The 13,710-nt window shown below is 45.5% G+C and overlaps 1 protein-coding gene across 2 annotated transcripts in view; it reads right to left on the bottom strand.

The window, feature by feature from the left end:
- EZH1 (enhancer of zeste 1 polycomb repressive complex 2 subunit) overlaps positions 1-13,710 on the bottom strand; it is a 278,927-nt gene that overhangs the window by 28,957 nt on the left and 236,260 nt on the right. For both annotated transcript variants that reach the window (XR_013594997.1, XM_078645362.1), the window contains exons 14-16: positions 10,841-10,932; positions 10,029-10,069; positions 4,346-4,471 (exon numbers count right to left, since the gene is read on the bottom strand). Coding sequence is in view for 1 of the 2 variants with exons in the window: in XM_078645362.1 (XP_078501488.1) it covers positions 4,346-4,471; positions 10,029-10,069; positions 10,841-10,932 (259 nt within the window). In the remaining variant the exon portion in view is untranslated. The remainder of the gene's footprint in view (positions 1-4,345; positions 4,472-10,028; positions 10,070-10,840; positions 10,933-13,710) is intronic.

Here is a 13,710-nt window from a genome sequence, read left to right as displayed (position 1 = left end):
TGTCCTCCTTAACAATATCAGGATTAGGGAATGGTCCGATAGGTAGTAGGTGAGATAGGAAATCTACCTAACATCCTGTGCCAGTTTGTTCAATCAAAGCAATAGTCTAGGCGGCTGTATGTCCTGGCTGCTGGCGTATAGCAGGCGTACACTGCTGGATGGCTCTCCCTCCAGGGATAAATCCAGCTCAGGTCCAGTAGCACGTCTTTAAGCATCCTCATCATGCTCTGCTTAGTGTGACCTTTTGGTGGCTCACAGTCAAGTATCCCGCTAATGACGCAGTTCCAGTCTCCTGCCAAAACAATGTGTGCAACTAGGTAGGCCATAGCGGCCACCGTCACTGCCATATAGGTCTGGACAATCCTTATTGTCATCTGGGCCCTGCGGCCCCAACCCACTATCGACTTTCAGTCAGAACGCCTTCTAAGTCCAGCCTTCACCTCCCTGTTGTCTACTGGAGACTACCAGCTGCCCAGCCCACAGATGCCCACTCTTCAGTATTGGTCCTGGGGCGCACTGGTGTCGCCTTCTACCAGGGCCTGCTTCACTCCACTTTTCCCAGGCCTGGCTGTGGTTCTTCAGATCAGCCGCAACTGCTTCTTTAGGCCCCGGGATTTTATCTAGGCAACGCATCAGCTCCCTTATTCTGGGTCCCGACCTGGGCCACATGGACATTCCGCCGCCCTTCCTCACCCCTTCTTTGGGATGTCCGACCCTAGTCAGTCTGTTGTATGCTCGTTGTGTTGGAGAGACCCAGCCACCCCCGTTAGGAGTAAGACCTGACCTCGGCACTCCAAGCTCCCTGGCCTACAGCCTCGTCCCAGCCTTGCTCCCACCCCATAGCAGCCACTAAGCGCTCAACAGTGAGCCACACAGCTCAGTCAGAGTCCATATCTTTGGCCTAGGGTGGTCCGTTCCAGATAGGCCAGCACTGCAGCACCCCAGGAGCACAACGCAGCGTTCTTCTACACACGAGAGCTGGCCGGTGCTCCCAGGATCAGCCGTCAGTTACCCTCCAGGATCTGTCTACAATCAGCAGGCGAGCCACACCACTTCTCTTAACAGATCAGGCAATTGGGGGGTAAAGACTGTCCCCGATGGTGTCAGGTGGAACAGGAGTCCATTTTTGGCCAGCGGGAGCTCCGCAAGGAGAGTCTGTTTGGCCATCTTGCTTGGCCAAATCGACAATCTGTTGCATATAGGCACAATCACATGAAAATATTAGCCACATCTCAGCAACTCTGAATGGTATGAGCCAAGGAAGCCCACAAGTCTTCTGGAACTGCCCGTAAAATCTCCCTAACGGTGTCCCAAAATGCATGGATGTTGTGACCTAGTAGGCAGCTGGAGTTGACTGACCTCAGGGCAAGGCTGGCCGACAAAATCATTCTCTTACTAAACACTTTCATATGCTTAGACTCTGTCTGGACGAGTAGTTGGAAAGGCATTAGGGTTCACTTTACTGTTACTGGTAGAAGCCTGCACCACAAAAGGGCTTGAATGACTCTTTTAAAAATAAAAACCACAAACAATTAAAAAAATCAATCAGGGTCAACTGGAGTTGGTCTATGGTGACGTGCGACTTAGTGACTGACCGGAGGACCAGAACATGGTTTAGCTCATGTGCCCAAGATGGCATCAGTGAGGGCCTCAATGAAGGCCATAAGAGGTTCAGTCGGCACCTGGAGATGCTAAAAGACCTCAGTAAGGACATTCGTTTTTATCTCCATAGAGGAGAAGTGAAAGTCTAGGACTTCAGCATCTCTCCTAATGACTGTGGTAAAGAATGTACTTTCCTCAGTTGCTGGTCCAGAAGGGGAAACCAACCCAGTATTGGTTGGGGTATCCAGTCCACTGGACTCTCACAGGACTCAGTTCTCCTCATCACTGGATGGGGAAAACCATCCTTTTACCCCAACATTGGTCTCCTGTAGATTGTTCTGGTTATAGCCAAAAGTTTGGTGCAATGTCTGTGTGCAACTGCACGGTAATGGTATTGAGTCTGAGTCCGCGGGATTGAGTATTAGGTGCATCATGCCTGGATAGGAGTACAGCCTCAGTCGAGATGGTTTTGGCTCAGCGTTGGATAGCATGATAGGTTGTGGATACTCCTTGGTGCTGGTAGTGTTGATGCAAGCCTTGGCAAACAAGGGAACGGTGCAGATTTTACCCCTGAACCAGATGTCAGCACCAATGCCTGTTGGGGAACTTGAAGTGCGCACAAAGAGATCAGAGGATGAATTTGCCACAGTAACCAGACTGGACGCCTCTGCAGATCCTTGGGACCTGAAGGCATACAAGAGGGAGCCTGAAGCATGCCCAAGATGCACAGCACAGCCTCTTTAAAGGCTTTGATCTGTTGCAATGTCATTGATGGAACCGCAATCCCAGGGTGCATCTAGAACATGGTTGGAATTGGTTTCTCAATGAAACTGGAGTGAGCCCTGAAGGTACAGGGGTGCCCTCACGTCTCCTACGGAGATAGGGAAAGGTGGGATTTGGCACAGGCGCGCTTGGACTTCTTGTGCTTTTTCAATGTACCCAAAGTTCACAACTGTAATAAAGATCTACTCTGGGAATAACTACGGGAGCTGGTCCACACTTAAAATTAGAATAAGAGCGGGGTGTGTGTGAAGTCTTGCAGTATTTTGTAAAGTTGTCTTCACAATCTCAGATGGCTTTCGGATTCATCTGGGCATTGTTGTAGCAGGCCTTGGAGTTGTGAGCTGAACCCAAACACGAGAGGCACATCTCATGGGGCTCGGTTGCTACAGTCCCTAAAAGGTTTAAAAGCTGGAGGTAATATGTTCTTTTGCACACTGGAAAAATTTAAGAGAAAAAAAAATTAAGTTGAGAAAAATTTGTACAAGGAATGAAGAAAAGGAGCAGAACTCCAGATCCACTTAGAAAGTAGCAGAAAGAAACAAACATCAGAGCAGTGGTTGGCGCTTCTATACTGCTCTGTTTGTCTCTTCTGGAGTGGAAGGAAGTCAATGCACAGCGCCACCTACCGGCACGCAATAGTGATGCTTTATGAGTTTCCCGAACCAGTCTGACTCCTGGGGGTATTCACATGGTAAGGAACCTGCAGTTAGAAGTATCCATCAAAACATATTTTATGCTGTATAAAGGGGCCCATACCAAATCCAAAAGCAGTAAATTAGTACAATGGCTGTGGATTATGTCACAGCAATGAAAGGCAAGTTTTGTTTCTCACTGTTGTGGTATAACTGCAATTAATACAATCATTTTCACAAGTCTGTTCATTATAGTGGATACATAACAGCATGCACTCTGCATTGCTTCATATTCATAAAGCACTGCACATGTGCTGAATCCCCCAACACGATTTTCCAGGTGGACTTATGTGACTGCTACACCTTTTGAGTTATGGTTCTGGGTCAGATAATCAACTGTAGATCAGTGTGCAATGTTCAGTTAATACTCAGAGTTCACGTGCAACAGCAAATAAGAAAGAAATGGTTCTTCGGAGCTTATCGACCCAATGGCGAAACTTTCTTCATAGCTTCCCATCTTGCTTCTAGACCCAACGGCGGAAAAACAAATCCAAAGATGGCCCCCACGCAAGTCGACCTCCAGGATACCGTCTGACATCACACAGGGGACGTACCTGGCACCAAATGGTGGTCAACCCAGATCTATGACTGGGGGTGAGTGTTTGAAAAGTTTCAGCACTCCGTCCATCATCTCCTTGTGTTTGCTTTGTTCGCCCTAAGTTGGCAGGGTATGCCCAGATGTGGGTCCCTTGCTCACTGGATTCAAGCTAGCTTGGCTGATGAAGGGTGTTACCCAGAAACCGGTCCCAGGATGCTTGTTTCCGGTTCAGGGAAGACCTGGCTTGGCAGTTCGGGCTGAACTGTTCCCATGAGGTACAGGGTCCAGACTGATTTCCGTAGAGCTGGGTCTGAACTGAGGGGGCGAAGTGAGCTAAAGAATGATGATGGATTCAACCCAGATCTGTGACTAGGGGTGAGTGTCTGAGAAGTTTCAGAGCTCCGTCCATCATCTCCTTCTGTCTGTTTTACCCAATGGTGGTCGACAGCCACCAAAACAAGAAAAACAAACAAAAATACAAAGACAATTCTGGACCCAACCACTAGATGGCGGAATGATGCACAGCATGTGAACCCAGAAAAGGATTCACGCTACAAAACATTATGTAGTAGTTTCAAAGCGCATAGCTTAGCACAGTACACTCTGGTCTATGCATCAAGATGGAGTTGGATTAAAGAATATTAGAGGACCAAACATATCTTGAAGGATGGCATTCTGTCATTGAATAGAACTTTCCAGTTGGATGACCAATTTCTAAAGTTTGACTTACAATCTGGGTTACACTGACAAAACTTCTCACAGAAATTTTGTGTCATGATGCAAGGACAGGTGCTGTCGCATTGGTGATCAGGGTGATAGCACGGCTGGTAGTTGTACACTTGATTGGCAGAATTGTCTAAAAAAAAGGAAAACAATGTTAAACAGATGAAATATATCCTTACAAAGTAAACATAATATACTATCTTGCTAAATACTTTTTTGAGAGGCCTCTGAAAACCACAAGTCACCGCCTTGGAAATGGGCACGTGTGTTTTTGTGAACAGGATTCATGAGTTTGTTGGAATTTGTGTTGGATGAGGCAGGATTCATGTGGCTATGGAGAAGATATCCCTGCAGTGGGTGAGGAAAGATCTTTCTGGTCATAGGGAAGGGATGAAGGTGACCCATGCAGTTCAGGGAAGGGATGCACTCAGTGGTAGGGAAAAGGGTCAATGCAGATGTGGGAAAAAGGATTCATGCGGAAATAAGGAAGGATGCACTAGCAGGATCTGTGGTTATTTTTAGAGCACAACTTTTACCCAGAAAGTTTTTTGGCATTGAAAAGATTTATTGTTCTAGGTGAATTAGGAGTAAGCAAGGCTTCACGGGTTAAATGGAAGAGATGCAACATCTTGCTGCAGCAATTGAGTATGCTCTATCCCCATATCTAGTGATGCGCGATTTGAGGAGATCTAACAAAAAGTGCAGTGCTGATCTGAATGCTCTCTGGACAGGTTAGAGCCAGGATCCATGTGGTCTTTAACAGGGTATCACGGCTGTCTTGGGGAGGGAGTCAATCTGGTAATCTTGGGAAAAAGAAACCCCTGCTGTCTTGGGTGGTAGCCATCCAAATCTGTGAGGAAGGAATACATAATCTTAACTAAGGGATCCACAATATTGTGTGGAAGTGTAAGAGAAAAGCACAGCCTTGGGGAAGAGAATCCACATAGTCTTAGTGATGGAAGGAAAGTAAACTTTGAAAAGGTGGGGTGGAGCAGTCTTTGGTGAGAGACCTAGCTGGTCTTCCAAGCTGGGAACTAAAATTATGTACAAGTCAAAAAAAAGCATAAGCACTACCAAACTAAATATTTCCAAATGTATTTGTTTTGTGGCGCCTACATTTTATATTAGTGAGGACCATAATTTCTGGGATTCCATGACAAATATTCGTTTTGATATTTAAGTTGTGAGTGAAGTTGTAGTTACAGATTTACTGATTACATTTGTTGAAGCTTTGCACATCCATATAAATCCCTGGTCTAACATGCTCACAGTAAACCCTTGCTCTGGGAAGGCCCTTGGCATGTTCAATTTACACTCAAATACTTGCATGGACACTCAGACATATGGACACTCAGACAAACAAAGGGGAGGTCCTTCCCTAGGACTTGAAACATTTTATTGCTTTATCAACATTCGCATCATTATGGCTGCGATGTTTCACCACGTACTAAGAGAAGGCCTGGAAACTCAAATCAATATCTTAAAAATAACGATTGCACAGAGTGTTTTAAACTGAGGAAGATATCACCTTTTAGATTAAGATTAAAATCCAGCTAAAATAAATTGCTCGTCCAGTCCTTTGTCCGCAAGTGGCCACCCATCATATGCCGCCTGAAATACAATGGTTTGTCTGTGCGCAGCTACATTATACTCCAGAGTCAGGTACTGCTTACTCTTACTTCCAGCACTACCACTCAACTATGGAATCGAGCTAATGACATTTACAGCAGGGATATCAAGATGTGAATTATCACTGAGTATAAGCTCCTTTCTCACACAGTTGAAGTATCTGGATGAGAAATCTTTAAGGTGGGGAGGCAGATTAAAGCATTAATGGCAACTGTCCATGCTAGTTCTATCCTCTTAAGGACTTCCTAGGGTACTTTATGACATTAATCCTAAATAAGCATTTCACACTTCGAGGTGCCCCACACGAACACAATAGCTTTGGAAATGTCCTACCAGCATGGAATCCCCAGGGTGGCCTCCAAGGGAACAGTTTAACCCCTGAAGTTCTCATGTTTACACCATGATGATTAGGTATACATAAATTAAGTACTTGTTGCTATAGCCCTAATTGAGAATTCTTACAAGTTTAGTTGTGACTTACACTCTAATGGTTAATTTATTCATGATCTAACATAATTCACTTTTTCCCTCATAGTTTTCCATCTTATTCAGCCTATTGTGTCTACTGTTTACTTGCTCCTGTGCAACACAACGTGCAGCGGTCACGTGCAGCGTTCGCGCCCCAGTCGCGCCGAAGGTGCGCCAAAGGTAAGCCCGTCTATGCCCGTCCGCGCCTGGACCGCGCCCAGCGCCAGACCCCCTGGTCCCCGCTTCACCCATCCCCCCCGCTTTACATACAATGCCTCCTTCCTCTGTGCACTCAACCCCGGCCGACTCACTAACTGCGCTCAAGCAGCACCAGGACGCACCCATGGACCCTTCACCTGCCACTCCTGCAAATTCACCTGCGTCAAGCCCCAATACAAATCCACAAACACCAAACAGAGAGCCAACACCAACGACCTCAAGTGCATCCTTCTCAACACCCGATCGGTTCACAAACACGCCATCGACCTCTGGAATCTACTCGACACCACTTCTCCGGACGTCGCCTTCCTAACAGAAACTTGGATGAACGCCTCCTCAGCTCCAGACATCACCATAGCCATCCCGGACGGCTACAAGATCATCCGTAAGGACCGCCCCATCCAAACAGGAGGAGGCATCGCCATCGTCCACAAGAACACCATCCGCGTCTCTACCAGCTCGGACGTCAACCTCTCTAGCGCTGAACACCTTCACTTCCAGATCCACATCGACCCCAAGACAGCACTCAGGGGCACCCTCCTCTACAGGCCACCAGGACCCCGTACAAAATTCAGCGAAGACATCACCGACTTTATCACCCCCCACGCCCTCCCTTCGGAAGAATACATTCTACTGGGAGACCTCAATTTCCATCTAGAAAAGAGCAACGACAGCAACACCACCACCCTTCTGGACAATCTCGCCAATCTCGGACTCAAACAACTTGTTAACACCCCCACACACTATGCAGGACACACACTCGACCCCATCTTCACTTCCAGCAAGCATATCTCCTTCACTCATACCACACCCCTCCACTGGACTGACCACAGCTGCATCCACTTCATTTACAATAAGACCACGACCCACAACCACCCTCAACCAACTCTGCGAAGAAATTGGAACAAAATTACAATCGACCAGATCTCCACATCGCTTCTTCAAAAACCCCTTGCCCATTCAACGAACCCTAATAAAGCCGCCACTAACCTCACACAATGGTTAACCCAAACCGCCGACAAATTAGCACCCTTGAAAAAACATCAAATCAAGCAAGGAAGCAAGAACGCCCCCTGGTTCAACGATGACCTTAAAAAATCCAAGAAGATCTGTCGTTCCCTCGAGAAAACTTGGAAAACAGACCCAAACACTATCACCCAAACAGCCTTCAAAAACACCACCCGCAAACACCACCAGCTAATCCGGACAGCCAAGAAATCAGCACTCAAAGATCGACTAGACAACAACGCCCACAACAGCAAGGAACTTTTCAACATCATCAAAGAATTCACCAACCCCACCGCCAGCTCCAACGACATCACCCCCTCTCAAGCCCTATGCGACTCCCTTGCCTCATTCTTCCACGACAAAATTGCCGATATCCACAACAGCTTCGACAGCCAACCTGTAAACCAATCCACCCCACTCACCCCCGAACGACTACCTCCCCCGAATATCCTTCTCGAATGGAACCCAATCACCACAGAAGAGACCATACGCCTGATGAACTCCATCCACTCAGGATCCCCTACAGACCCATGCCCCCATCACATCTTCAACAAAGCAAACTCCATTATTGCACCCCATCTCCGAGATGTCATCAACTGCTCCCTTAACTCCACCACATTCCCAGAAAGCTGGAAACACGCCGAACTCAGCGCCCTTCTGAAGAAACCCACAGCCGACCCCACCGAACTCAAAAACTACCGCCCCATCTCGCTCCTCCCATTCCCCGCCAAAGTCGTTGAGAAAGCCATTAACAATCAACTCGCCACCTTCCTCGAAACCAACAAATCACTCGACTCCTCACAGTCTGGATTCCGAGCCAATCACAGCACCGAGACCGCCCTCATCGCAGCAACTGACGACATTCGTACACTACTGGACAATGGAGACACAGTCGCCCTTATCCTCCTTGACCTCTCCGCAGCCTTCGACACAGTCTGCCATAGCATCCTGATACAACGCCTCAGAGACATCGGAATTCAAGCAAAAGCATTGGACTGGATCATTTCGTTCCTCGCTGGAAGAACTCAGAGAGTCCGCCTCCCCCCTTTTAAGTCAGAGGCCACCGAGGTCATCTGCGGCGTCCCACAAGGATCATCACTCAGCCCCACCCTCTTCAACGTCTACATGAGCCCACTGGCAACCATAGCACGTCAACACAACCTCAACATCATTTCCTACGCTGATGACACTCAGTTGATCCTCTCACTCACCAAAGACCCAACCACCGCCAAAACCAACCTACATGAAGGGATGAAAGAAGTAGCTGAGTGGATGAAGCACAGCCGCCTAAAACTGAACTCGGACAAAACCGAAGTCCTCATCTTAGGCTCATCCCCTTCCTCCTGGGACGACTCTTGGTGGCCAACGACCCTAGGAAAAGCCCCCGTACCGACGGACCACGCACGGAACCTTGGCATCATCCTAGACTCCTCACTCTCGATGACCAGACAAGTCAATGCCGTCTCGTCCTCATGCTTCAACATCCTACGCATGCTCAAAAAAACATTTCACTGGATCCCCACCGAAACAAGAAAAACGGTCACCCACGCACTGGTTACTAGCCGTCTGGACTACGGAAACACCCTTTACGCCGGTTCCACCGCGAAGCTACAGAAAAAACTCCAACGCATCCAAAATGCTTCAGCCAGACTCATACTAGACATCCCCCGCACAGACCACATTTCCGCTCACCTGAAAGACCTTCACTGGCTCCCCGTCAACAAGAGAATAACGTTCCGTCTCCTCACCCACGCACACAAAGCCCTATACGAACTTGGACCTGATTGTCTCAACACGCGCCTTTCCTTTTACACCCCCACCCGCCACCTGCGTTCGTCCAACCAAGCCCTCGCCGCTGTCCCGCGCATCCACAAAACCACCATGGGAGGAAGATCCTTCTCCTACTTAGCGGCCAAGACCTGGAATTCCCTTCCCATCCACCTGCGCCTTACTCAAAACCACCTAGCCTTCAGAAAACAACTTAAAACATGGATATTCGATAAGTAAACCTCCCCCCCTTCCTCAAGCGCCTTGAGACCCTATGGGTATGTAGTGCGCTATATAAATTTTGACTTGACTTGACAAACTATTTACTTGTACGTAGAATAAACACTTCAAATATCGACTTTTTTATATGTGTCCCCGGGGAATTTCCCTGCAGTGTCAGTGGAAGGTGGAGAGCAGAACTACCGATACATTGGTATTTCCTGTTAAATGCGTTGCTAAACCAGACACCTCACATGAAGGAACCACATTCTATTGATGGCTGGTTCATTTCCACTACCAGTATCCAGAAAGAGACAGACTTCTGGACTCTCTCTCTAATATAGGATTATCTGGAGTCAAACAGTAAGGAAACTCCAAACCTTTCTTCATCTGAATCTTCCGGCAGTGTGCAGCCCACAATCTGAAATGCAAGCAAACATTGAAATGAGATCATGCTAAGAAATCTGTAACAGAGTGACATCAATGGGAAACAAAAAAGCTAAATGTAGAAAAATAAATATCAAGAGGATAGCTGTGGAAAAAGACAGGAATCCAATTTATTGAACATGTATTTGACTCAGCAATTCTATGTATGCTCTAGGAGGTAAAAGGCAATCTATGTATATTTTAAAGAGAGACTTTTGTAACACTCTTTAGTTTAGAGTGTTTGGCTAGCAATCAGAAATGTTTCTTGCTTTCAGGGATACTGCATTAATTATTTGCTTTCTATATAGCCTATATAAGTATTTGGTATCACTGTAATGAGAATGTAAAGAAGAGCATGAATAATAAAGGATTAGGTGAAGTTTGAATGCTGCAATCTTGGGATCTATACAACCGCTCTCACAGGCGACAAGCCTATTCTACCTTAAGAGACCACAAACTGCACCATGTCCAAGAAAACAAAGTTTGCCACACAGAGTGGGGATCACACCTTCTGCAGCTACCCTGTTATGTGCACAGCTGTGACAGTGATGTCATCTGCTATGCATCTCCATCCTCTAAAAAACAGGTATATAATAAAAAAAACATCTTAATATTGGGGCAAAGATACAATTATTCTGATTAATACAAGGAGATTCCCAATGAAAGATAAGTGGAAACAGTTTTATCATTACTTCAGACCCGTAAAACAATTAGCGGCAACATTCACCACTTTCTCCAAATAAAGTATGCACCATAAAGCACTTGCCTGTGTTTTCGCTTCTTCTTTTGTGCAGTGGTCATTAATTCTTTAGTCGGCATTTTCAATATCAGTGAATCTTTCACGGCAAACTGAAAGACCTGAGAATGTAGAACAGGTCTTCTTCACTCACTGTAAACCTCGGTAAACAGTTACAGCTGATTTCGGTGAGACTGGGCATGACTTCCAATTTCCACAGTGTCAGCTAAATATATTTTTAAAACCTGAGTGGGGGGAAATTTCTATGTCACTGTGCAATGTGATATTATTTAAAGGTGTGCCGACACTGTGATGGGAGGCACCAGGCAGTAGTGATGGCGAACTAAGGTTAGGAATATTCAGTTAAAAAATATTCTAGCTTTTTTAGGATGGACCTGTGGGTGAAATACAAAAGGCTGAGAACAGGGATATGGGGATTATGGAAAAGTAGACTTACCTGGAACCTGAGATCTGTGAACATGTTGCAAGGGTTTTTCTGCAAAATCTCCTGGAGATGGGGTTGTGAGCGCAGTGTGACAAGTACTCAATATAAAAAGTGTACAATCCATAATTTAGGGGCACTGCATTTAGATAAGCCACCATATAATGGGCAGAGAAACAGATCATCTTTGGGACAGGCCACTGCATGTGCAGCAGCACATATATTTTACCGCTGGAAACACACATGGGATATTAAACTTTGATAGCGAAGAAGAGTGACTAGAATGTGATGAAAAGAGACCTACTCAATGCTCTCTCTATTAGTGCACAACCGCTGCTGAGAAATGACCCCATTATCCAGGCAGGCAGGTAACACTAACAGTAGGATACTGCAGGTGTAGCACATCCAAAAGGGCCAATAAGAGGCTGCAACACACAGATTGTTTGTACACGCTATCAGGCATACTATCCATGGAGGACCTGTTTCTTGATAATTTAGCTTTTGGTTGCAGTGTGTGCATGGAATGACTAAGGTGTGTTGCATAATAGACATTACTATCTTTAGCTAGTTTGTACTCACTATAAGTAAACTTTATCCACAAGCATAATAGTGGAAACAGTCAGAACCGTATGTATTCTATTCTGCATTTCTCACAGATTCAAGCTATAGAATACTCAATCCTATTACAGCCTACTGAGTTGCTTGCATCTTTGTAATCAGGATTAACAAGTTCCTGTAAACACACACAGTGCCTTTAATCATGTGAACGTACAGCCTTTTACATTTAACCCATTTCTGAATCAAAGTGGACTGTTAGGACACAGCTTAATAAGCTTACCAACTGCTTTGAGAATGTTAAATCGTCTAGAGAGTCATCTACTGGGTTCAACTACATCAGGGCAAAACCGAGTTTATCTTGTTTGGCATCCAAGTTCAAATTATGCAACCAAATGGGAGCAAAGCCAAACATCTTCATCTTCCTAAAAAGCATGAGGCCTGGGGTAACAGGAAAATAAAACTGGATATGTTCCTAAATTAGCATCTTGCAATAAAGGCCACTAGTGTTCCAATTCACAAACAACATATTCACCTCTCATTGGTTCAAATACTATGCACTCTTTTTCCACTAGGCGCTCTTACAGTGGCAATTTTTGCTCCCGTTATCTCCCACTTGGAAGAAGCATATTCTTTATACTTAGAACTGACCTTGTCTAAAATCTCCACATTGTTCAAAATGGTTTTCGCCTTGGTTTAGGACTTTAGGAGTAGAATAGGGTAGAAAAGATCAGATCTCAAAGGGAAGAGGTGATCTGCACACGTTTAAGGTAAAGGACACATCACTTCCAAATGCATGTATCAGCTAAATAAATACATACATAAGAGAGGCATTTTACTAAGTTCTAATCCAACATTAAGACTGTTTGTCTAGCTATTGTTTATTTTTCCATCACTGCTATGAGTTTTTCCCCCTTGAAAGCATTTATTTAGCTTGCACACCACATGAATATCAGAGAGGTTCACGTGCCTTCCAGACTTTTCTTCTGGAAATTCCAGCACTGACCAGGATCTGATTCAGCTAATAGGATGTACGTGTCCTTTATTGAGCAAGTTAATGTGCTTTACTCACTAGCTTGTGTAAGTATGATCTGCATGTCTGATGAACAGGGACAACCAAGTTGTATACAGATCTTCAAGTTTTTAAACATGCCATTGCCCAGCGGTTTATAAAGTTCCTGTTTTTTAATTGACAGATTACTTATGTTACTAAATTATGTATCTCTTCACACCTTACACGTATTCCTCATATATATCATTAGAGGTGCTCACACATCATTACTACAACTATATTATTATTGACTTTTAAACCTTTCCCATCGGTCTCAGATAGTTCAAATGCATTAAAGATTTACACTAACTTTTAAGAACACATGAAACAGTTATGTTAGTTCTCACTAGGCTTCAAGCAAGGAAAGAAACTACAGACTCATGATTGCAAATATTCGCTTTATGAGCAATAGAGCATCCAATAGAGGTGGCCCAAATGGGTCCTTGAGATCCAAGACCACCCAGTAACCTGTACCATTCCCCACAACTGCATCCTCTTTCCAGTAATCAATGGATTTACATGGAACCCACAGAGGGTCCATACTAGACGACAAATGTCAGCATCCAGCAATATTCAGATGGCACCAGACTATCGCTAAAAATAACATAAGGCCACACCATCTAGCCGATGGCTGCTCTTCCAAATATCCAAGCATGGATCTAAAGCATGCCTCAAGCTGAGTCCAGCCAAGGCATAGGGCGTCAGAATGTGGTTTGCTGTGATCTGTTCAACCAGGTAAGAGGAAAGATGCATCTGCATGCCTGGAGAAGTGCATGGCACCATATATAGAGATGTCTGCCGCACTGGCACAGATCTCTAAGTCTGATCTCTAAGTGTTTAGCAGAGATGCAG

Source organism: Lissotriton helveticus, chromosome 5_1 (genome assembly GCF_964261635.1).
Source record: "Lissotriton helveticus chromosome 5_1, aLisHel1.1, whole genome shotgun sequence".
NCBI lineage: Eukaryota > Metazoa > Chordata > Amphibia > Caudata > Salamandridae > Lissotriton > Lissotriton helveticus.
This window is presented reverse-complemented; position numbering and strand designations above follow the sequence as displayed.